Source organism: Apteryx mantelli, chromosome 1 (genome assembly GCF_036417845.1).
Source record: "Apteryx mantelli isolate bAptMan1 chromosome 1, bAptMan1.hap1, whole genome shotgun sequence".
Lineage (NCBI taxonomy): Eukaryota > Metazoa > Chordata > Aves > Apterygiformes > Apterygidae > Apteryx > Apteryx mantelli.
The window spans coordinates 71,338,687-71,363,564 of record NC_089978.1 but is presented as its reverse complement, the minus strand read 5'-3'; the positions used below and the strand labels follow the sequence as shown (position 1 = coordinate 71,363,564).

The window sequence follows — 24,878 nt, the reverse complement described above, 5'->3', positions numbered from 1 at the left end:
TGAGCGGCGAGGCGGCGGCGCCTCTTGGTGTGCGCAGCGCCCCGGCGAGCCGCCTCGGCGTGGCGGCGGCGGCGGCCGGGCCATGCTGCGCCGCGCCCGGCTGGCGCTGGTGGCGGCGGTGCTGGTGGCGCTGGGGGCGCCGAGCGGCCACGGGGCCCGGGCGCTGGAGTGGTACACGGCGTGGGTGAGCACGGCGTACGTGGAGCCGCTGAGCAACCGCACGGTGCGGGGCAACACGGAGAGCGGCCGCTACGGGGACAGCTCGCCCAAGGAGGGCGCGCAGGGCCTGGTGGGCATCCCCCGCGGCGCCTCGCCCCGCCACATGGAGGGCTGCGCCGCCGACACCGACTACGACGTGCCGCTGCCGCCCGGCAGCCGCGCGCCGCCCGACGGCGACCTGCCGCCCTGGATCGCCCTGGTGGCCCGCGGCGGCTGCACCTTCAAGGACAAGATCACCAACGCGGCGCGCAAGCGGGCGGCGGCCGTGGTCATCTACAACGAGGCCCGCTTCGGCAACAGCACCGTCTCCATGTCGCACCTCGGTGAGCGAGGCGCGGGGCGGGGGACGGGCCCCCGGGAGCGGCTGGGGCGCCGCCGCGGGGCTTTGTTGTCGCACCGCCTCCGCGCTCTCAGAGGGCCTGCGGGAGAGGAGGTGGCTTTGTCTAGCGCGGGGCCACATCGCTGCCTCGGTGACACGGAAGCGCGGCGCGGTGGGGGGAGGATAGGAGAAATCGCCGAAAAAACGATACGAAGAATTGGTTCCGACTTCCTCTCCCCCCCCCCTTTTTTTTTGAAGTACTAGACATTGCAATGCGAAAACACGCAGATTGCATTTCTGCTTTCAAAGTTGCAGACGAGGATTTTAGGAGAAGAGGTGGCGAAGCCATCGAAACGGGAAGCCCTGTAACGAATTGCAGTCAGAGGAGAAATGGTCGTATTTAAAGCTAGCTTTCTACTTTAGCCTGTACCTCCAAGCAGAATTGTTACAATAATAACACATAGGCTTCTTTCTACAGACTGTGCAGAAATATATGAGATATCCTGAAGATGTCTTCTGGTGCCACTGAAGGCACGGGCTTAGCTACTTGAAGATGGCTTTTAGTGCAGACTTTATTGTAATACCTTCACCTTTCTCATGTGTAACTCTGTAAAAGACGGGAAAAGATATAAACATTAGGTGGTAATTTTTAAATGCTTATAAATGAGGTAGGAAAATTGACGCCTAGAGAAAGATCAAGCTGACTTGGCTTGCCCAAGCATGCCTATCTATACATGCCTACAGAAAGGATCTATGATTTTTGCCAAGATAAGAACTTAAATGTTCTAGCATCAGTCTCTGTTCAGTCTACTAGACTAAAATGCGTTGTTGAATTCTGTGAACGTGACAGTTTTAAATGATTAAACTGAAGAAAAAAAAACTCTGCTAAAATCTGACTGCATTTGTAGATTTTTGACGAACTGGAAGATCTGCAGAGAAGGATGCAAATACAAAGCAAAATAGGGAGAAAAAAGCTGCAAATGTCTGTTTCATATGGTTTTGGTACAATGAGCTTGTTAATGACCAGTCCATCTTTCTTGGTGGTGAGGAGAAGGAAGATGGGGATTGATTGGTAGAAGTAGAACTGTAATGTGCTTCTAAAGAAGACAAACTTACTCTTATATGGTTAGCTGAAAACCTCAGTTAGGGAGCTGTTGCTGATATTGCGGAGGAACTAGCCTCTCTCTTCCTGAAATACTGAGTAGCACCAACTTGGATGTTGAAATCGTAGTTACTATTCCTCTTGGTCTCCTGCTTGCTTGGGTGTATCAGCTTGGGCTGTTTCTTGTGTTCTTAATCATTCATGAAAGTGGAGGTGGGATGCTAAGCAAAATGTATCTTTCATTTTGATATTATGTGGCAAATAAGGTTCTTTATTTTGTAGTAATTCTTTCCTCTTATCAGTTGCTACATTCTTTTTCTGGCCATTACTGTGTGTTGGCCAATCAGTTAAAAAAAAAAAAATCTTTCTCCCTGTTGGTTTTTCCCATATTCCTCTCCATGCCCCACCTTACCCTCTCATAAGTATTCTCTGCTTTTCAGTAGAATCTCTTTTTTTTTTTTTTTTTAATCTTGCTTAATCTCTAACTTTCATGATTTTCTTGCTTCCCTGTCATCTCTGTGCTGCAGAAGGCATTCTTGAGTTGGTGCTCCAGTTTGGTCTAGCTGCATCTAGCAGTGGTATGAAGAGAAAGAAGTGCTTGCTGACTGCTACCACTCTCTTAACAACATTTTTACTGTTAGACTGATAGAATTTTGCTGATACAAGCTCTATGTAAGGAGTGCTTTGTTATTATAGTACATACATTTGTATATATTTGTATCCATTTGTATGGCCTTATACCTATTTCACAAATGCAGGTTGGACCTCAAGATGGTCTGGATGGGGCAGGAATATAATAGTATATAATCATTGGCTCTGTTGGAATAACAAATCTTCATGTTTGATGGTTGAAACTTTCAAATGGCTAAATGTTTAAATAGCTACTACAATTTTCAGTGTACTTTGCTGGGAATATAGGGAGGAGTTACTGTTAGTGACTTGAATCCTGGATTACTTGAAGAAAAGGTTCCTGGGCAAGGGAGAACATGGAATGTAAAGCTATTTGTGTTACAGGGTTCAAGTTTGCCATTCCTCTGAAGGAATTTGTGAAGCGGCATCTGAGGAAGCCCTGCTTCTGGGAGGTGTGCTGAGAACAAATACCCTGGGAAATCTGCAATGCTGTAACTAAGAACTGGAGTTATATACATAAGGCATGTCCACTTAATGGATTTGCAAGTAGTGGCACTGGCAAAGATGTGAGGTGAGACAGCTGTTATACCTGAGAGAGGTGTAGCCTGATTTACATGAATGTGATAAATGGGTAGCTTTTCTGATCTCAAGGTTACCTATTTCATCTTTTTATCCTCTTTCTTAAATAAAGAAAAGGCCTTTGAACTTTTGATTTGTTTCCCTGCCTGAATTAAGTGGCTCAAAATGCCAGATGCCTTGTTTCCTTTGGTGAAGTAATACTGAAACCACTTCAGGTGGGGCAGAGACTACTTTCCACTAGGAAGTGTTCATTTTACCTGGGTGACTCAAGGAATTATACCTTGTCTACTGAATCTGAACAGTATAAATTTGAACTTCAATTTTGTCAACAATCTAGACTTTGCAGGCAATTTTAAATCTGTCAAGGTTTATAGGAGGGGGGAGGTGCCCTATTGTTATACGGTAGCCTGAAAGCCTTCAGATTCCTTTCCAAAAAGAAAATAAATTACATACACGAATGTTAGCTGGGAGAGGATTGGTGATGAGTCTGGAGTGGCAAGGTGGGGAGGATTATGAAGGGTAGACTAAGGAGAGTTAAAGGCTCTGTGTCAGTGGAGAAGTTAGGGGAGACAGGTATATTGCAGTGGAAAGAATAAAGGGTCTTTCAGTTCTGTATTTTCTGTTATACTTTATGCTATGCATCCTGCCCCTTTCTGAATTCTTCTGCAAGCTAGGATTTGGGGATCCCGATCAGAATGTGAGTTTGATGCTTTGAAGACCAAGGAATAAAATATGATTGTGCTTGACAAACATGGTGTAGTGTGGAAGAATGGGGGATGGCCTCAGTACTTTGAGAAATGGGTCTGGAGCTTTGGTGTGTGACTTGTAGATTTAATGGGAGCTCAGGACTTGAGTGTATGGCTTTGGCTATGTAAAGAAAATCGTGTTTGACCTGGTGCAGCTTTACCAAAGTGTTCCAACTAATTCTTTCCTTCACTGTCACTTTTTTTTATATTAAAGAAAGCAGATGAGACTAACTTTGTTGTAATGATTCTAAAGGCTCTTACCAGCTCCAAAGGAGCAGAGTTCAGGTTATTTTGGCATATACTTCAACTTTTTGCCATGTAGCTTTCAGAGACCTGAGTTCTTACCACGACTCTGAAATGGTGAATAACTTTCTGTATTACTTTTGCATTCTAATGATGGCTTCTGATAGCTTCTGGTACAATTCTTCTAAAAGGATAGAACTGAAATCAGTGGCTCGCTCTTAACTCAGAGAACAACTATATTACATTGAGCTGCTACATTGTTCTGAAGAAACAGGCTTAACTTGAAAATGCTCATATCTTGTTTTATACATAAGAGCAAACATGCATTAGAAACCTATGGGGGGAATCTGTATTGACTCCTTGACTACTTGATTCTTCTGGTTACACATCTTCCTCCTCGAGGCAAGTGAAAACATGGCCCAAATCTGGGATTTGGGAAGATGGAATGGGGTAGATATTAGATGACAAGCTTCATTGTCTCAACTTTTTAGTGTACTGCTATATGCTTGGTAAAGGTCAGAGCTTTTGATTTGCAATCAGAAGTGAAAGAGCACATTCAGTGTAAATTTGGGCAATTTGAGTAAGATGCCTAGCTTAAATAGATTGACCTCAAAAATAGACTGACCTCAAACATTCTTACCAGGGTTCTCAAGCTCTGAGGATTTTCTGGTGTTTCTCATGAGGACAGAACTAGACTATAGCTGTATTTGGTTCCCTGATGATAGAAAATGATCTTGAAGTTATGTGTAGGCATGAATGGGAATAAATGTGATAGTTTGGAATGCCTGGAATCAAGATTTGTATCTGCGCTGCTTCTTCCTCATCAGGAGAGTGCTGGTTTCCATCTACAAGAGAAGACTGTAACAATACCAGGAGTAAAAATAACCTTGGCACGTTGGCAGGAAACATGCCTCCGTCTCCTCAGAGTTCCAAACTTGTCCTCATTTCCAGGTATCCTAAGGATTTGCCAGCTCGCACTGCTTTATTTGGATAATTATTTTTAAAAAGCACATGCCAGACTTCAAATCTACCCAATTCCACTCAAGCATCAAGCAATCCTAAAAAATATAACAAATTTGTTCTAGCAGAATAAACATCTGGTTATTTATTGCAAAATTGGAAATAGTCACAGAAGAGTAAAGCCAACAAATCATGCTTTCTGTGTGCGTGTGTGCACACGTGCATGCAAGATGCTTGAAATTCTTTTGTAATTGTGATTTAAGGTCTCTTGAGTTGTATTGCAGTTGAAGAAGCTGATGGAATGACTCGGCAGCATTTTTTTTTTAATGCCTTTCAGAACAGAAGTCTAAAATTAGCACGGGGAATGGGAGTTGAAGTTATAGTCCAAAGTTTTATGGACTGCTTGGGGCAACTGCTTTTCTGAGCCCACTCTTGTTCCTTTTGTAATAGTGAATCTCCATTTTTTTCTTCCCCTCCTTCCATCTCATGACCTTCAAGGCCATCATGTTTAATTTTATGTATTTTTAATAGGTTCATCACCAAATCTTTAAAATGTTAAAAATGCTTTAATGGGCATTTAAATAAAAAATGTCATACATATACTGTTTAACTTGAAGCTTGTAAGAGGTAAAAGCAAACTAGAAACTAAATGTGGCATATGAGTAATAGATATAAGATTGGTATTGGTGTGCCTTATCTCACTTTTTTGGCTTTTGTTAAGTTTTAAAACTGGAAGATGTCACAGTATCTAGCAGCTGTTGCACAAAAATATCCAGCTTTCCTAATCAAGGCAATAGCTGACTGACAGTTGGACATGCTAATGCCAAAACAGCTGTTCCATCAGTAGGCATTACTGATTATTGTGGCCTTTTTCAAAAATATTTTCGTTAGAAATGGTGCAGAGAATTGTATAGCAGGATTTAACCAACTCTAGATTTTGGGACTGAAGAGGAGGTAGACACTGATCTAAAAATCCAAGCTTCTTCTAGTCTTGAAACTTTCCCTGCTCTCTTCAGCCTGAATGAAACCATGCAAACCTCTTCCAACAGTCCTTTACCAGTCAGTAAGAACCCTGAAGCACCCAGTTATTTGAAACTCTTACAGTTGATTAAAGACATAATAGAACCTAATCTCCTGTTTTAAGTTTGTGGGTAACAGTTCTCAACTATGTGAGAATTTCTGTCTTCCTACTTTCTTTTCTTGTTAACTCCAATGGGTTTGTCCAAGGCCAGAAAGCAAAGAAAATTTCAAATTATCCCTTCTCTCAAAGATTCATTAGTCTCTTTGATAATGCTTTTGTGCTGGTTTAAGAGGAAAATAACATTTGTTAATCAGTTCTTAGCATGCTTGGACTTTTGGTGTCGTGTGAATAAGCACGTTGTTTCTGACAGTAGAACTAATTAGTGAAGCCTAGCTGCTTGTGGATGTGTCCTAGTCATCTTAAACTTCATTGCTTTGTGTCTCCTAATACTCCCACTAGGCAAGACAACACATGCTGTGAGCTGGGTGAATGCTGACTGGTCAACTGGCCGCTGGTGCACAGTGTGTGATGACTGAGTGGAGACATAAGTTAGTTTCTCCAAAGGCACCTTATTCTTTGTCTCTCCACACAACCCTCAAAACTTTTAGAAACTTAGCCTTATCTGGAAAATCTGCTCTTTTGCCAGGTCCGAAACTCACAAACGGGTGCAATAGTTTCTAAGAGTAGATGAATGGAAGTGGGATGATTGCCTAAGCTGAAGGTGAAAAAGGCTAACTGGCACACAGATAGGAGGATTATGCCATTATTTGGAACTTTTAGCGTTTTATCCACAGCAGACCGTAAGCACCTTACGGAAGGAGGAACTGTTAATGGAAGGGGGAGCTACAGAAGTGAAAGTGTGTGATATCCTAGCATGCCAATGGATAAGAGTTTCCCTGACTTTTTTAATGCTTCAGGCAAATAACTTTCTGTCTAAGTAGGCAGATAGGTGGGTGGTTGGATGTGAAATGCTTTTCTTTAAGTTTTGAAAATCCCCCCATGATGTAATGTTATAAATTAGCAGTTTCTTTTGACATAGCTTCTCAATAGTGAAACTAACACAACTGTGAAGAAAAAAGGTTTTATAAATATTCAGTGGAAGGTCTTACTGCAAGTAGGCAATTTTGAGTATCTAAAAAGGTAGTCATGATATTATGACTTTAGCTTTTTGGATAGGAAAGCCCCTTTCTTTTTCCTCTTATTTTCTCTCTGAAAGGAGCTGGCTTGTAATTTAGTTACTTTTTCTCAGAAGCATGAGTGAAATGTAGGCTATAAAAACATGTTTTGTCAGGAGTATATAGCAGTGTTAGTAAACGAAGTAAGAACTATCTGAATAAATATGGTTTAAACCAGGAAGATGTGCGGTAACATTTTTAACAAGTAGATTTGTTTTGTCATTTATTTTGTAAACTCTTAAGTCAGATGCTTCTGGGACAATGCTGGAGATGTTTCCAGAAAAAAAATGAGTGAAGCTCTAGCCAGAAGGGATCTTTGGTTTCTGCTAGTAGGTCTTGACAATATCTTATCTTGTTTGGTCATACTAATGTGTTTAAAGTCTTTTTCTGGAATCAGTTTTGTTTTCATATGGATTGAAGGCTTTCAAGTTTTAATATAATGGAAAAATCCTTTGATTCTTTGCTCTCAAATGAGTCCCAGAGTGTTTGTTAACAAGAGCTTGTCATGAGGTCTCATTAAATTTTAAATATTTAAGTATTAAAGTATTTAATATAATTTAATATTAATGTATTTTAATCTTTTTTTTTCTTGTTCACCTCTCCAATCTAATTGTGCTGTGGATTCTGATTCAGTTTAACTGGATGTGCCTCTTGGTACTTCCTAGACTGTCTCCAGCTATGGCTAAAACTTCTGCACTGACAAATAAGGATTAGCTGTTTTTTGAAAGCGTGTTAGAACTTTAGCAACTTCAAGATGTGAAATGCTTATAACTTGCCCATTCTTGCCTAGCATCCATATCCTGTCTCACTGTGTGGAATGAGGAGTAAAGAACCTTGATAAAGGCGCATCTGTTGAAGGTTTTTTTTTTTTTCTTGCATGTAAGTGTTTCATAATGTGAATAGTATGTTCTTTACTATTAAACTCTCTTTAAGGTCTGCTATGCATGAAAAGCTTAGACATTTTCCTATAACTTTCCTCCCAGATCTTAACTGAAGAGGCCAAAATTACCATCAAAACAGATTGCCTTTCTTACCATGTTGACTGACCTTTTTTTTTCCCCCCTCAACAGGAACAGGAAATACAGTGGTGATAATGGTTGGTTATCCAAAAGGAATAGAGATACTGGAGCCAGTACGAAGAGGGATTCCAGTAAAAATGAGTATCGTTGTTGGTACACGACACGTGCAGGAATATATTAGTGGTCAGTCGGTTGTGTTTGTAGCCATCGCCTTCATCACCATGATGATTATATCACTTGCTTGGCTCATATTTTACTATATACAACGTTTTCTGTATACAGGATCACAATTTGGAAACCAGGTAATTAGAGATGATGATGCTTTAAAGCATTAGTGTTTGCAGTCTTCTCATGTCAAATCATTTTCCTGACTTTGCCTATTTATTGAAGTATTCTTAAAGATCTATGTTTGCTTGCTACTGCATTATCTATGAGCAGTACTCAGTTGTGTTTAGTAAGGCTAATAAGTAGTGTGCTAATCAGTATCACAAGTTTGTACGAAGTTGTGGGAAATATATTTAGCCAGTTGTCAACAACTGAATAAGGCAGCTTCTTGTGTGATTTGTCATTTTAGTTTAAATTACCTTCAGAAGGAAGGAAGTTATGTTAATTCTTAAGTAATTTTCATTCTGAAAGTACTAACTTCACTAACCAGGGCACACTTTTTTTTTTTTTAACGGAGATTAACAGTGTTACAGTTAACTGTTTTTAATAGGACACTCAAGTAATTAGGCCTAAGATTTTTGGTTCTTTGAGAAATCCTTTTGAGACTTACAATCCTATCCTTCCACCAGTGTGCAGTCATCATGGTCCATCCATCGTCATCAGCAACCATGCCATAGTTCTCTAGTCACAGTGAAAAAGAAAATTGCACTTGGTTTTGTTTGCAAACAGCTTTTTTCTTTCTTTCATTTAATCTTAATTTTGTATGAAAAAGTAGTTTCAAATGACTACTTAACATTTGGACTTTATATGCCTTCTGTTTGGATGTGTAGGTTCTAACTATGGGGGAGGAGGGAAAGGAGAATAATAACTTTTGATTGACTTCAGGAGCCTGAGCTCTGAGGTAATTTACAGGACTCTTCTAGGAAAACAATTAATTCCTCTTTTCAACAGCTGAGGATAACACCTGGGGCATCCATAATGATTAATCTTACAGTCTACTTAAAGATGCTTGTTTTGGTTCCCTATGTTCTTTTTATGAAGCTTTAAGTCTTAGAACTTAAACCTCAGAATATTTTCAAAAAAGCCCAAGAATTTTAGAGGAATATTTATAGAAAAAGGGATGTTTATATCTGTTGTAACAGCTATTTCATGAAGAAAGTTGCTTCTTCCTGTTATTTTAGCTTTAGGACAGTTACAGAAAGTTCAAACTCTTTATAAAAAGAGTTTAAGAGCATTTTATAGATTGAACGGGATGTTTCCCAAAAATACATGTCACAAACGCTAAGAACAAAGTTTGCCATTTGGTTTGTCTTTTAAGCGCTTTTTAATTTAATGAAATTGTCTAGCATTAGAAGGCTATGCCACTCTCCTCTAGTCTCCCTCTTTTAAAACAGCTGTAAAAAAAAATTTTTTTTAAATCAACCCTCCCCCGAAATGCAGTTTTCGACAAACTAGGTTTTAAACAGACTTTGGACACTTTTGTCAAGATATATTATTAGATGTTTAAAATATGAGTTAGAAAAGTGGCTTTTTGTTTCCAAAAAGCCTTTATTTAGCTTGGCAATAAGACCCCATAGTAATAAAAACTTGGAAGTTAATGAAGCTTTGCTTTAATGCGAGCTACTCTATATCTGGTAAGTGAAGCTGAAAAAGGATATCTTCTGAGTTGTCCTACTATCAGTTTAGCAATAAATCTTTGGAAGAGCTCCTTGTTACCAAAGATGAAATAGGACTGTGCAGAAAATCTTGACCTGGTATAGAAGGTGGAATAGACTGCTGCCTCGTTAAATCTGTCTATTTTTGAGGGTACTTTAATCTTAATTCTAATATTGACAATTAGGATTTTTCTTTTTTAAAGAATGAAAAATAAGTTTGTTTGCAGGATATAAGTCACTGTAATCATCATTAAAGAGAAAAGCTGCCATTATTATTATTTTCTGATTTCTTAATGGTATTTCATCAATGATGTGGGTTGCTGCTAGACAGATCAATATCTGCTGATTGGGTGTGATTCGTTCTTCAACTTCAAATGGTAGCTATCACTTTAGTCTTAGAATATAGTACCTCTTCATTTTCTCACTTCCCCTCTAAGCATAATTGGGACTGTTAATGTATAGTTGTCTGATATAGTGTCTCATGTCTGTTAGGCCTTTTCTTTCTTGTTATCTCCTTTGCATAGCAAGTCTTTTCAATGGAAGGCTTTGTATAATGTCTTACACAGTGTGCAACTGAGGGGAAGTATTAATAGCAACAAACAGCCTTTTGACCTTAAGCCTTGATAACTAGCTATAGACTCTTTGGTGGAATTCCCCCTTCTCTCAAGCTTGTATAAAATGTACCAGCATGCTTGCTTATTGGTTTGACTATCTAGAAGGCCTGGTTATACTACTGTTGTTTCAGCTTTGATTGCCTCTAAAGAGAAAATTAGTTTTAATTTTCTTGAGTGGGAAGTCCCTTAATGCAGGCAATTAGTGTACATGACTACATATGTCAACCTTGTCTGCATAATTCTGCACCCAGTTTAGTTCCATTGTTAAGCAGAGTGTTTATAGATAATTTTTACTAGTGTGCCCTAAGAATTCAAAACATGGTGTTCCTCAACATCTATTGGCTGGAAGTATTTTGTAAACATATGATCTAGCCAAATTGTTAATTTTCTGGATGCATTCAGAAAACTTAGTAATCTACATGGCAAGTGTTTAAAAGCTTTTAAATGTCACTCTTAAAACTAACCTGTGTACTAATATTTAAAATTGTCTGGCTTTATTCAAGGGACATAGGAAAGAAACCAAGAAAGCAATCAGCCAGCTTCAGCTGCATACTGTGAAACGTGGAGACAAGGTAATTCAATGGCTTTGGTTATTGACATGTGATTTGAACACTGCTGTAAAGTAATCTTTGTAGAATTTAAACTAAAATGCTTGCAAGATTGCCCAGCTGGAGTGTGACCCTTATAACCTCTTTAGCGCCTTTGCTTAGAAGGCCAAACTCAGACTATTTCTGAAATGTAAGGCTAGTTTGTTGCAAATAATATCTAGTTATGCAGAACATTGCAGGAGACTAAAAAGGCTGGCTCTGTAAACATGAGGAAACACTAATATCTTAACAGCACTTGCAAGCATCAACAAGTGAATTGCAAAATACTTCCTAGGACCTATTGATTGCACAGTTTTTACAGCTGATGTAATGTTTTGTTTTCTTTTTTTAATGGAATATCCATATTTTTTATTGATTAGAAGGCTTTAGAAATCTAAAAAGCTATGAAAAATAAAATACTTGTTTTATCCCTTTTGACATACAATACATTAAGGAGCTATATAGACCTGCTTGAAGCATAAATTAAAATATTTCTCTATATTAAAAACTTTCTGAAAGTTGTATTGAATTTTTAAAACAGATATGTTTGGCATATAAGGCCTAAACTTATTAAATCTAAAATAAATATGAAGTAGAAAAAGCCTAGGTTTTGAAAGAAAGTAATACTGTTTCAGGCAGTCTCTAGATTCTGATTCCAGGGTCTGAATTGGTTTCTGACTGCAGACTTCTGCCAGTGCAGAGATTTCTTTCCCCCTACTGGCCCCCCTCTCCCACCCAATCTGGCTTATTTGATTAGTTTTTAATTAAGGAGTGACTTGCTCAGAGACTTTTTTAAAAAAAAAAAAAAAGTTATTTTTTTTTGCTTTCAATCCACAAATAAAACTAAGGTGAGAAAGGATGTTGAAGTTTTAAAAACTTTAGAAGACATGGTTGAACAGAAGCGATTGGGCCTAGGTCCCAGAATACTTCCTAGAATATTTGCTTCATTTATTAAACCAGTTTTAAATTAAAAGAAAAACTGTCTTTGACTTGCCTTTTTCCCCTTATACATTCAGCATGTTTAAGTAGCATTTTACAACTATTTGTTAATCTTTATTTTAATTATATTCTAAATTCCACTTGTCATCTTTGTCAAGCCACGAACAGAGGAGTATTCATACTTCTGTGCAGTGCACTGATGAGATCAAGAAGGATGGAATTGAACCAAAACATGTGTAAACTAGTATCAAAGTATAAAGCAGCATAAGAAGAAATGGGTGTAAATGGGTCGTGATGAAATCTGTGATGAGGGCCATAAGGAAGCTGTTAACTGCTTTTAAGTTGATGTTCAGTAAACCTTTAAAAAGGATTATGAGATTGTTTGCAGTGTACCAGGTTTGCAGTGTACCTTCCCATCTATATACCCTTAAGGGGGAATGGGGGGAAGCAGAATTTAAGTAAGTTGTTATACAGTGCATTGGTTGTAACAATGAATGCCATGTTGGTTTAGCCAAGTAGAATGAAATTAGATTAAATTCTACACAGGTTTTATCCTTGGTGAATTATGTTTTATCATTTGGTTTGAATCAGCCTACTATCAGCAAATTTGTGTAACTTACTGATGCAAATGTACTTGTGTGAACTGATGCAAATTCATCTGAAAATAGTCTTTTCTACTCTATAAATGTACGTTTTCTTTTAAATATTTCCTTTCATTCAGTCATTATGATTGAAAGAGTATATTTCTTCTTTTTAGTTATTGTGATACAGTACAATTTTCATTATTTCACTCAGAGTTGAGGCATTTAACTAAAAATAGGTCAACCTTAAAAAGTGTATTTGCTATCATCTAGGTCTTTCCTGAGAGGCTTAAGGGATTATTGTAAAATGGATACTCATTTGATTGTGTTACATACGATGTGCTTGGACTTTGCCTCTTGTACGGAATGAAAAATATTTGCAGTAGAATAAATACAATATTTTTTGTTATTTTCCCTGCTTTTATAAAAACAAATCTTAATTTGACTTATATAGGAGTTTAAATCATTAATTACGTAAATTGATAGTATGCAAAAAAAAAAAAAGAAAATTTTGCCCTGATCTTAAAAGCTTGCTTGTAGCACTAGTTCATATGAACATTTGTGGTAACAATATTGAAATAGTGCAGTTTTTTGTGGGGGATGAGAAAGGGAGTTGGCCTGCTCTCTGTTCTTCTAATACTTGTTTTTAATACAACCCAGTTAACACTGAATTATTTCTCCTGTATCAGGATATATCCTTCATATATAACCTAGTATGTATGTATGACCTGTTAGGATCCTTTGAAAGACACACACTGGGGAAAAAAAAATACTGTGTTTTGACTACATCTTTTGTATGAGCTTGGAGAGGAGTTTTAAAATCATGCAAATTCTTTACTTCAGTTCTTCTCCTCTAGCCTCCCAAGACTATTTACTAGGATGCGATAGAAGAAAGAAAAATGTAGGGAAAGGAGAGTTTGTAGCATTCAACCCCCAGAGTCTCTTCCTACTTGTGCACTTGCAAGCCTTTGAGACCGACCATCAGTTAAGAATTAGATTATGTACTTGCATCTCTGTGAATCTCTCAAACTTTCTTCATGTTGTAGCGATGTTAAACTAAGTTTTATTGTGCTCCCATGAACACAGCTAGCGTTTGCAACTTAACAAGTGGCTTAAGGTGTTGTGTATAGTTGTATAAATTAGAAAATCGGAGTTTGGCTGGTTTTAATCTTTGGTATCACTTGATCAAATCACCTCTTGATGGAATCTCGAATTAAGTGAAGAAGCAGTTTGTTTGCTAGAACAATCTATACCACATACACTTGCAAAGTTATATATGAGACGCGGCTTGTTACTGTAATGACAGATGGACATAATGCATCTAAATGTGTTGTCATCTTCAGGGTTTAGATGTTGATGCGGAAAACTGTGCTGTGTGCATTGAAAATTATAAACTGAAAGATACTGTCCGGATTCTGCCATGCAAGTAAGTTACCATAACTGTTCTCTCCTCTTTACTATGTTTTCCCTAAGAAATATTCGATGAGCTTCCTGGAAACTCTGGTGGCAAAGCTGTATACAGAGCTGAAGCTGTGCCATTTGTATGGCCAGTTACATGTTAAAGGGCTTTGGGAGACTGTATAGTATTTCATATATGAGGTGGTAGTAGCAATTGGGAGAAGTGTAGGAGCAAAGCAGAACCTCTTAAGTTTGAACTGTTGAACTGCTAGCTCAGTGGGTTTTATGTGGTTAGTAACACATTTCGTTCTTAAGAAGGCTAGCATGAAATTGAAAACTTATGGTTATGCCTGTACTAGTGAATTTAAAAAAGTGCCTAAACACATTCCTGCATACTGGAACGCTGCTAAATTCTTAGTACATTATTTGCTATGCTTTTGCCCCTTGCCAGCGCGACACTCTCCCAAACAATTCTCAGGTATAGTTCAGGCATTAGAACATCCTAGGGATAGTTGTGATGGGCAGTTCACATGTCACCATCTGTTTGGAAGCTGGGTTTGCTAGTATAGGCATGGGTAACTCCAAAGATGAGAAAATATCCTCAATATTTCAGTGTATCTTAAATTAAGAATCATAGGAAAACACCATTACGCATGTGATGTTATGGACTTTTTGAGCTTTAAAATGGCTGCTCTTAGATGTGTAGCAACTGTTTAATGAATTATTTTTTAGAGCTTGCTTGCTAAAATACTGGCACTGGCTCTGAATGGTTATTGATGCAAGCCATATGCATAGTAGTTCTGTGTATTAAAGTTCTGAGGAATTATATTTTTCATCTTGTCTCAACTGTTGCAACTATTTTATGTGATATCACTTTAATCACTTAGACTGTGAAATGATGCTTTAAGAATATTAATTATCTATATGAACTGTAGAATAATTGTCAAGATTTTGAAGGAATTGGCTTACCTCTTAATGTAATAGTCTTGAATGATAAGTTCTAATCAGTATTTGTTTTCCTTAGGCATATCTTTCATAGAACGTGCATTGACCCATGGCTTTTGGACCACCGAACTTGTCCAATGTGTAAACTAGACGTTATTAAAGCTTTGGGATACTGGGTATGTTGCATACTTACTTTAAGTACAACGCAAGAAACAAGACTTCATATAACTGTTCAGAATGTGAGAACAGTTGTCACTTGCCTAGACTGAAGAAGCTGGGCAAAGATGCAAGAGTAATCAAGTGAGAACCAGGAAAAATAGGGGAATTTTATGAGTAATAGCTTGAACGGTGTATTGTACAGTTGGCTAATCCTCCATGTACTCTTCTGTAATAACCAAATTTTTCTATCCCCAGCTGACAATAGTAATGAAATTAAGGCGGAGGTGGGGCAATTTGCCCAAGCTGCACAAATCTAGCTAATTTCAGTAGATCTAGAACATATATGCTGTCTTGTTGAGAACTGTGATTCAGAGGAAGAAATTAGTGTTTCTAAATTGTGTTTATGTGTGCTTCTACATATGCCAAATGTTTTGTCCTTGTAAATGAACCAGTACTCAGAACCTTCCTAAAGACTTTCACCAGGAGTTACGTAAATAGAGAAAATGATGTGCTTTCATTTCTTTCTGACAGCACCAGAAAAGAGAGATGAAGACACATGCGGTAGGTTACTCAGTCGCTGTTGATAAATAGTCTTGAGTTCCACTAAAATGCCATAGGCATGAATGTACCTCTTTTCTACTGTTCTATAGAGATCTTGAGAAAATAGTGGCACTCTTTGGTTTTGGGTACCTTCCCTTCATAGACTACGTGTGCATTTTGACTAGCTTTTCTCTTATTTGGTAAAAGAGACTTAGCAGATCTATGAGACATTGCTTTTATGACTCGCCATTTAATTTTTGTCAAAGGTGACAATACTCTTGCTATGCAATATAATATATACCAGATTGTGGTGGTTCTGTGCATCAAACCTGACTTTACCCAGGATTTGTAATCTTTTTGGTCATGTGGAACAACTGCAGTTACATTAACACGTCTGTGTTAGTAGCTTAATTTTGGCTTATTTTCAGTTCTTGGAGTTGACCTAACTTTTGTTATATGCAAAGGGATATATGCTTTTGTGTATGGTCTGAATACTGAAATGTGTTGTCCTTCAGAACATCATTTTTCTTCACTAAATTTGGACTGTTGCAGGGGATGCTGATACTAAGCATAATCAAGAGGAGTAATACCTCCTCTGCTTTTTAGGAAAAACGAATGTTGGAAGCAGGTCGAATGGCATTATATTATATTATATACAGAAGCCCAGTTTTTTCCTAATGGAATGGGGGAAATGAGCTTGCTTATACATCAAACATTCAAGCTCCACTGAAATTAGTAATGTGTGAAATCATTCAGTACTTTATCTGGTTTAGCTTTCAGCTTGATTCAGGTTGCTCAGTCTGGTTCGTAGAGTGATTGTGTGAATGTTTTACAGACATAAGAAAAAGTAAGTGTGAAGAACAAGACAGCTTTTACTGGTGAGCTCACTGAGTGACATAACTGCAGCCAGCAATGTGCAGCCTTATTATAGAAATCTATTAAACTTTCTGCAGAGAGGCTGAAGGCTGGATTCAATTTTATGGAAAATAGAAATATTTATATGCTTCAAATTTTAAAAGCTTAAAATAGAAAGAAAGCATTAAGTTCTATTTCCTGGCCCTTGTTTTGTAAACAAGGGATTTCAGTGATCTAGTTCTGCATTACACTATTTCTTATGAAAAAAAGAACTGGAGTTCAACATGTCTAATTTACTGATTTAGTGGAGCATTTTTGAATCTTGTAACTTCAGTGCTTATTTAACTGCCTGGAAACCGAATTTTTTTGGAAACCAAAACCATTAACTGCCATACGACAAAACCTGGCGATTAATTGTCATGTGTGTCTTAACTTGTGTTTAAATGTAACTGTTCTATAACTTACTAAAATTCAGCATATTTTAAACTGTGCTGCTTTGATGCTAAAGAATGGACCAGCCTAGAAGCTCATAAATCCTAAGGAGATGGGAGTTTGCTAATCGTTTCAGGGTGGAGCAAGCGGGGAGGAGACTATTCTTTATAAAGCCTGAGGAATAGCTACTTCGTACTGCAGTGTACTTGCCTGTGCATAAATAATGTCATTATATTAATTTCATAATATTAATTTCATAACGTTAATGGCAATGGCTTTATGAAGGGGGTCTCTTTAATCTTAGGAACAGAATTGTGCATGTAAGACTTCTTTGATCCGTTCTGAGAGCTGGTTTTAGTAAAGTAGTACATGCTAGATAATAGCTGAAATAAATCCCTTTGTGTTGAAAATGTTTTCTTCCTGCGAACTGAGAAGCCAGCATCTTCATCTTTTGGAAGAGTTTAAGGATAGGCTGTAGGAAGAGGAGGAGGGAAGTTTGTTCTGATGTCAAAAGTTTGCTTGCCTCAATAGAAATAATAAAATCTGTCCAAACTTGCTAGCCTAATATCATGAAAAAGAGCAGTTCCCACAGACTCAGTAGAACCTTGTAAAGGATCAGCATGTTTGCTTGGTGAAGACCTTGTATAGGCTGAGCATGCTCCTAACCAGACTGCAGCAATACAGTTGCTAACAAGTGTTGAGATACCCCATCCTGAATGCTAGCTAAGTAGACTCCTGCAGTTGTTGTTATTGGTTCATCAAGGGTTCTTTTTTTGGGAGTCAGATATTAAAAGTGAGAGTGGATAGTGCTCAATTCTGTCTCCAAGAGTGTGGAAAATGGGAAGAATGATCCTTTTCTCAGTAAGGTCAGATTACAAAGTGCTAAAATGGAAGACTGTTGATTCCTAATGGTGGACCAAAGTGTCAGTTAATATACTTAATTTTGAAGGGGGACTCTGAAGATGCGCTTGATGTTCCAATACCTGAATCAATAAGTGGCAGTGTTTCAGTTGGAAGTCTGAGTATTGCTTTACAAGATGATGACAGAAACGAAGTAAGCGAACTGTCAGCTTCCTCCACCAATGAATCTGTATTGCAATGTACCAGTTTGAAAGAGGATGCAGGTGAAACCACAGCATTACTTGGTAAGTAATAATGCAGTATATCCCTTGACAAACCTTAATGCCATTAATTGGGTTAGAAGAAGAAACCTTTCTGTAAGTGTTGTTAGTAGTCTTAATATTGCAGTGCTGACCAGATTGAGTAGTGTTGCTACTGATGTTCAAAAATTACAAGCAGGCAGACTTTGAGAGACTCCCATCAAGCTGGAGAAGATTGGACTTAAGAGAAAAAAAGATGTAAACAATGTTCTGGGAGGATTTCTCACCTAGAGAAGCTTGAGAACCTTAGATTTATCTGAATATGGCATTTTTTGCTGGAGATGAGATTAACTTAACAGATAAAGTGCATTAAAATGGTAAATCAACAAACAATTTGTCTTCTAATTCCTGACTTCTAGATGTGGATGTCAGTAATAACCGGCATGGAGAACATCTGGCTAATGGAAGTTCCCACTGAACTGCTTCATGGAAGATATCTTGAACAGACTGTTAAAGAACTATTATTTTTTATTTAATTAGTATGAACTTTTGTCTAGTTAATGGAAAATAACAATGTAAATTATTTTACCTTTCAAACTTTTCTAGCTGGTGTTCCAAAAGGGCTAATAACTTAGAATTTTGTACAAAAGAGGATTTTATAATATCTCCTCTGGATGTCTCATCCTAAAAAAGATGCAATAACCCTTTTTCTGTAAGCATTATTACAATGTCGTTGTGTTCCAGAGGGCTGTAAAAAAAGATGAAGACTAGGCAGTGAAAACAGTGTAGAATGTCTAATGGTAAATATTTTGGATGCACTATTTACATTCAGTACCTACACACAGAGAACACTTACAAGACTACAACTATTAAAATGATCTGAAAGTTCTGATCTGTTGTAATTGGAGATAGATGTTCTTAGAAAAGACATAGTCTAAGGATTATTTGAAGGAATCAAATAACTCATGGATATGTTGCATATCCTTTTTCAAGATGAAAAAATAATAGTTACAAATATCCTTATATGTAATAAATACTAATTTGATCTTGTAATGTGTTCCACTCAGAGTGGATGCTGAGAGAAAAGGAGACTTTCTCCATCTCACTAGCTTTTTATACTGAATATGGCAGTAATAGGTTGTGCTAGGGGGTCTTAACGTGCTGAGCATGTAGACTTATTTACGTATATGCACACTGGTTACCTCTTTCAATCTTAAACTCAGTAGAACAGAGGTAAAGGGCTAATTATGGCTAAAAGTATATTTATTAGTCTATTTATAAGATTTTACTGAATTCCTTCTTACTCCTGCTCCCATCCTGTCCCACTTTATGTACAAGTTGGAACCATTTCTTAAGATCCTCTCTGAAGTGTGTGTGTTTGTTTTGTTTTGTTTTCCTATAGATGCTAGAATTCTTCTCTTGGTGGTTCCATATTAGGAGTTTTGACTGGGTTTATCATTAGCTTTCATTCCTTTCTTTTGGATTAGCAGTATTGTGCCTTATAGTAAAACATTTATTAAATCTGAAGCATCTGAGAGTAAATATAAACCCTGGCATCTCCCATTATGACCTCTTATTCAAATATTTATATACTGTAAGTGGTATAAGGAATTGCTAAACTGTTTTGTAAAGAGATATGTATATTTAAAACACTACTTACCAAGAATGCTAAATGAATTGTTTAGGATTTTAGTATTGTCATGTTATAAATGTGCTACATTCCTCAATTTTTTTGTAAAGCTGTTAATTACAGGTTGTTTAAAACAGTGTCTCTTACTAGACACTTGTTTTAGAGTGCATTTTGTTTCTTAGATGTATATTTGCAATGTTTTTAAGAAAATATGCAATTCTTTTTCTAACTTATATTGAGCTTCAATAGAAGCAATAACTTTTTTTAATTTTAGAATGAATGTTCCAGAAATGACAGAGGTTTCAGCTGGGGAAAAAGAATTTGAATTTGTATTTTGCAGAGCAGATGTTTCATCCTAAATTTTCTTCAGAATATTCTTATTAACGCCTACTTAAAAAAAAAAAAAAATCTGCCTCTTCCCAGTAGGAGTTTTATTTTAGGTGTACTGGAAAATTGTCAGGTTGTAGTTCTCTGATGTCACCAGCAGGTGCAAGTTTTTGTGATGCCTTTATCTTATGAGAAGCACATGAGAATGGAATGTGACTGACCAACCATCTCCAAAACTGAACCAAAAAAAAAAAAAAAACAAAACCCCCACAACTAAACCAAGGTATAGGGACCTGTATGTCTCCAAAAGAAGCTTATCAATATTTCCAGAAACTGCCTTTTTAACTTCAATATGAAAATTAAGTCTTCTCCCTCTTCCTTAACACAAAACTGAACATTGATATAGTATATATTGAAAGGTTTTAAACTCTAGCTCAATGAGGAATCAAAAGGAGCTATCAAGAGAAGCCTTGTCAATCTGTGGATCCTGACTTGCTGATACATGCACCACAGTATTCATGCTGGAGGGGAGAAATGTGGTAAGTACTTCAACTTTTACTTGTAAAAGTAAAATCTTTTAAGAATTGGAGCTGCAATCTGACAGAAATTGGGAAGCAAAGCTAAAGATCCCACAAATCAAAGAGTGCGCTTATAAAATCCAAAGCGTAAGTGATGCTTAATGCTTCTGATCTTGAAAAAATGCCCGAGTATGAAATTCCTGGAATATGTTTTTAACGATGACACTACCTGTTTCACTCAAACTTTCCGAAGAAGAGTTACAGTTGTTTTAGTTGAACTGATTTGCATCAAAGTTAATCTCTTATACAGCTGGGTCTCGTAAGACCTGCCGCACTGCTGAGGAATGATGACAATAAAAGGCCGAATTGCAGTGCTTCCATAAGCAGTTTGCTCTCCTTGGATGCACGATGACAAAGTCTGAAGCGAATCATTAGTCTGACCTCAGTAAAATAGCTACATGCATTAGGAAAAAGAAGGGGGTAGAAAAAAGTATAGGAAAAGAGAGAAAATTATGGAACTTCAAACAGTAACAAGGGATGATTAGAAACATGAAGGATATCCTCTACTATTACAGCTCCAACAGATAACTTTTAGAGTAAATGGCTGTAAGCAGCTATAGGTTCCCAGATCTTGCTGATCTGCACCTACTATGTTGGGTCAAACTAGTATTTCTAGCTTCTAGCCCCTTATAACTCCCAAAGGTTTATATGAGGATCAGAACTAATGAGGCTTTTTTCCTGTGATTTTTTTTTTTTTTTTTTTTTTTTTTTTGTAGGGTTGGTGTTGTGACTTCCCTCCCCCTGCTTGAAGAATCTATAATCTGCCTCTTCTGTTTAGGTTATTGCTGCCTAATGTGGGAGTTTGTGCTTACTCCCCCCCCCCTATCCTGGGATCTTTCCTTTCTTCCTATCTGCTTATTTTTCACAAAACATGCAGGAACTTGTCTCTGAGATCTCTGTCCGATGTTGTTGGTATCAGCCAGAAGGGTTCTTTCTAGAGATATGCATGCGGTATGATTATACAAAGCAAAAGTGCCAACTCAGTGGACACCCACCCTGCCCCGAAGCCCCACTATAGGCTGGTGAAGGTGGAACTCAGAAATGGGCAGAATCACAGAAAACTAGAAGACAATGGTATAATAAATGCCTGACAACAATGCATTGTGGAAAACGGGTCACATCAGTCAAATCTTGCATGTATACGTATATTAAAAACTAGTACTTAATATGACCAAAATAATGTATATCAAATCACCTGCTAATTTATGCCTTCTCTTGTAATAGAAAATGAATGTCTCTACTTGAGTTGCCAGAAATCTGCTTTCTGCCCTTTGTTCATTTCATTATCAATGGCTTGGAGAAAAACATAATCACTAGTAAAACTGGGAAGTATCTAATTAGAATAAATTATACAGACTGACCTGAATTGCTCAACATTGTATATATTAAAGCAGTAGCACAGCAGGAGTAAGAGACACATGAATCCTCTCATTTCATATCTCTGGGGTGGAGAATTCCATGCTGTTGAGCAATAAGTCTGCAAGGCTTAGTAAGCATCACTTGATTGTAGGAAAGTAACATAATTCAGAGTGTAAATGGCAGTGTTGAGTCAGTTGGGCAAATAGTGTTACTACTGGGGGAGAAAAGTTGTGAAGTACAAGAGTATTAAAAAGGAGCTATAAATATCTCAAACTGTTTCCTAACTTTGTGAAACATATGAAGTTTTTGCCACTTCCTGATTTTAGGAGCGCTCATCCTTGGTTTCTGTCTAGTCTGCCATGCTTTTGCTGCGAGTAGCTCAGCAGTAGCTCTGTAGTGATTATTTTCCCACCTCCTATGCCCTGTGGTTCAGAGAAATTTTGAACTTAGCAAAACCTTCAAGTGTCGATATAGTCTCTTTCTCAGTCAGAAGTGTAAGCTGTTGGTTTTATGTTATGGTAGCAACAAATAGGACAACAGGTTGGGATGATTATTTAGCCCTCCCCTTAAAGCAAACTTCTTACAACTCTAGACGAGTCTAAACATAACTGCTATTAGCAAAGCCAATTAGTGCTTTGAAGTATACATCAGTAGTTTAAGAATGGCATTCTGAATTTGTGGATTTTTTGGGGGGGAGAGGGGGTGGTGGCAAGGCTGTAAATGTGTAATAAAGATATTTTTTTGTTACAATGGGCAGTTATACCACATTCACATCTCAGTGTTTGGTAAAGCTGAGAGCATTTGCTCAGAAAAGCCTTAAGGGCTCTGTATCAAGGCAGTAATTATCTTATTGTGGAAGTTGTTGGCTTTATTTTACCTTTATATTTTTAATAGAGTGGAGACATTATATGTGTAATCTTTCATTAGTTGGATTTTCAACATTTGGTATAGTATTGTGGTGTTTCTGTGCTGGACCAGGATACTGAGATCAACAGGAGAGTACTGACTCTGCAGTTCTACAAAGAAAAGAGGAACTGAAATTTAGTTTAAAAAGAAGAAAAAATAGCTGGCAGTATCGTGTCAGGTTAACCTCAAGGGAAGGGAATTTCTGACGTTGGCTGTCTGGTGGATCAAGTTGTGCTGGCAGCTTGACAAGACTGTTCTCCGTCTCACTTAAGCCACCAGTCAGGGTGAGAGTTCACAAAATGGCTTGAACCGATTTAATAGCTTCCTCTTACCAGGAGGAGATAAGTGTGGTTCTGCTCTCACTATTTACTTTGTGCTGGCTCTTGCATTCAGAAGAAGAGCATGTGCTAAGCTAACTTAGCTTAAATAGCGGAAAATAAATTTATCAAAGATATATTTTGCCAAGTAGGGAGTTGAATGACTCTACTGTGTAACTAGGTGAGTGTTAAAGCTGGGCTAAGGGAATGAGGAGTTGAGGGGGGGAAGAGCTGTTCAGATGCAGTTTTATAGCAGGGCTGTGCTGAATTATTATACCTGAAATGGAAGGTTTCTCAACCAGAAGTGTTGTGAAAGTTGTAGCGTGTTTTCTGTCCTTGAGCCTGCTCTTCACTGGATGTTCTCTTTTCTCACAGGTGATATGTGAAGATTTGGGAATTGGAATTGCAGATTAAACATGCACAAACCAAGTGGAAGGCTTTTGTTCTTGTTCAGTATAGGTCCTGATCTCTCTCCTCAGATATCCTGCTGTATTGCAAAACTTGATTTGAGAAAGTTTAAAAAGTAGAATGTCTTTATAATTGCATGTGTTTGTGTGAGGAATGCATTGCCTGGAAACTGTCTGTTTATACTTCCATTGGACCTGAAGCTAGTTTTCACCATCTGAAACATGGTAATGATACTGCATTTTAAAATGAGCATATCCTTCTTAATTCAGAAGAGAAAAATAATTTGAACTTCCATCATTTCGTTAGTCTGAAGCTTAAGTCCAAAACTTGGAGTTCAATTACTTCTACTACAAAAATGTCTGCACATAACCATTTGAACTTGCTAGTCTTGCTGTCAACTACTACTCACAATCAACTGTCTTTTATAGTAACCTTGTATTAACTTGGTTGCATTGATTAGATTAAGCACTGAACTCTTTTTCCATTGTGTATGTACAACTGTAAGAATGTCAAGTTATGCATTGTTGATGTAACTTAAAAGTTAATGGCTGAAAGCTCAAATTCCATAATAAATTATAGACCTTTTAAAAAAAAAGCAACACTTGTTTTCTTTACTACATTTTTGTAAATGAATGTGAGGCATTCAACTAGCATAGCCCAGAACAAGCTTAACTTTGTGCTGGGGAATTAGGAGAGTGTTGTCTACGTGAAAGTTCACATCCTTTCTGCCTTTTGCATGTTTTTTTTTCCTGTGTAACCTATATGTAGGATCACTTTCCCTCCTAACAAGAAACAATGGCAGAAGATAATAGCAAATTCAGTAACAAGTTAAAATGTCTTCATCAACCCACAAAAGTATAAAATGAAGGGGATGTTCTGCCAAGTTCCTGAGTATAGGACTACATTGCAGAAGTTCCACTGCTAAATCATAACTGTTCTGATCACTGATAACTTTATAATTACAGGACTAATCCATGGAAAGAGGATTTACATAGGCTAACAGAATTCAAGCAAGTAGTGTGAAGAGCCAGAACTACTAGGCTTTTGCTGTAGCATAGTAGCCTTCTGCAGCTTTTATGCAACCTACTTTTCTTAAGGCTTAAATTCTTTTAAAGTGTTTCTTAAAGTCATAATGCAAATAGAGTAGTAACCAATTTTTTTGATTGAGTCTATTATTTTGTTTAAAGCTGTAATTTCCAAACAAACTTAAATGCTCCATAAAGGATTTTTTTTTTTAATCACTGTCTGAAGAGGGATACTAGTAGAGAGAAGATGAATCCTATTATAGCAGTCAAATGCTGAACTTTAATGACTTCAGTAGATGTGAAGCAGTAGGTTACAAACTTAGAGCTATATTGACTCTTGCTGTT

The 24,878-nt window shown here is 37.6% G+C and overlaps 1 protein-coding gene and 1 non-coding gene across 3 annotated transcripts; both read left to right on the top strand.

Moving 5' to 3' along the window:
• Positions 1 to 43: 43 nt before the first annotated feature.
• On the top strand, positions 44 to 20,206 carry RNF149 (ring finger protein 149). 2 transcript variants are annotated; one of them, XM_067294687.1, is made up of 8 exons: positions 44 to 542; positions 8,065 to 8,315; positions 10,951 to 11,019; positions 13,898 to 13,980; positions 14,977 to 15,073; positions 15,588 to 15,617; positions 17,833 to 18,028; positions 18,403 to 20,206. In XM_067294687.1, the coding sequence occupies exons 1-8, from the start codon at positions 83 to 85 to the stop codon at positions 18,459 to 18,461; spliced, it is 1,245 nt and encodes a 414-aa protein (XP_067150788.1). In that variant the 5' UTR covers positions 44 to 82; the 3' UTR covers positions 18,462 to 20,206. The 2 variants fall into 2 exon arrangements, with proteins under 2 accessions (XP_067150788.1, XP_067150793.1); XM_067294692.1 differs by lacking the exon at positions 15,588 to 15,617.
• A 588-nt stretch (positions 20,207 to 20,794) lies between these two features.
• On the top strand, positions 20,795 to 20,905 carry LOC136991212 (small nucleolar RNA SNORD89). Its single transcript, XR_010883256.1, has one exon. It is a non-coding gene; the product is annotated as a small nucleolar RNA SNORD89 (small nucleolar RNA).
• The last annotated feature ends 3,973 nt before the right edge of the window (positions 20,906 to 24,878 follow it).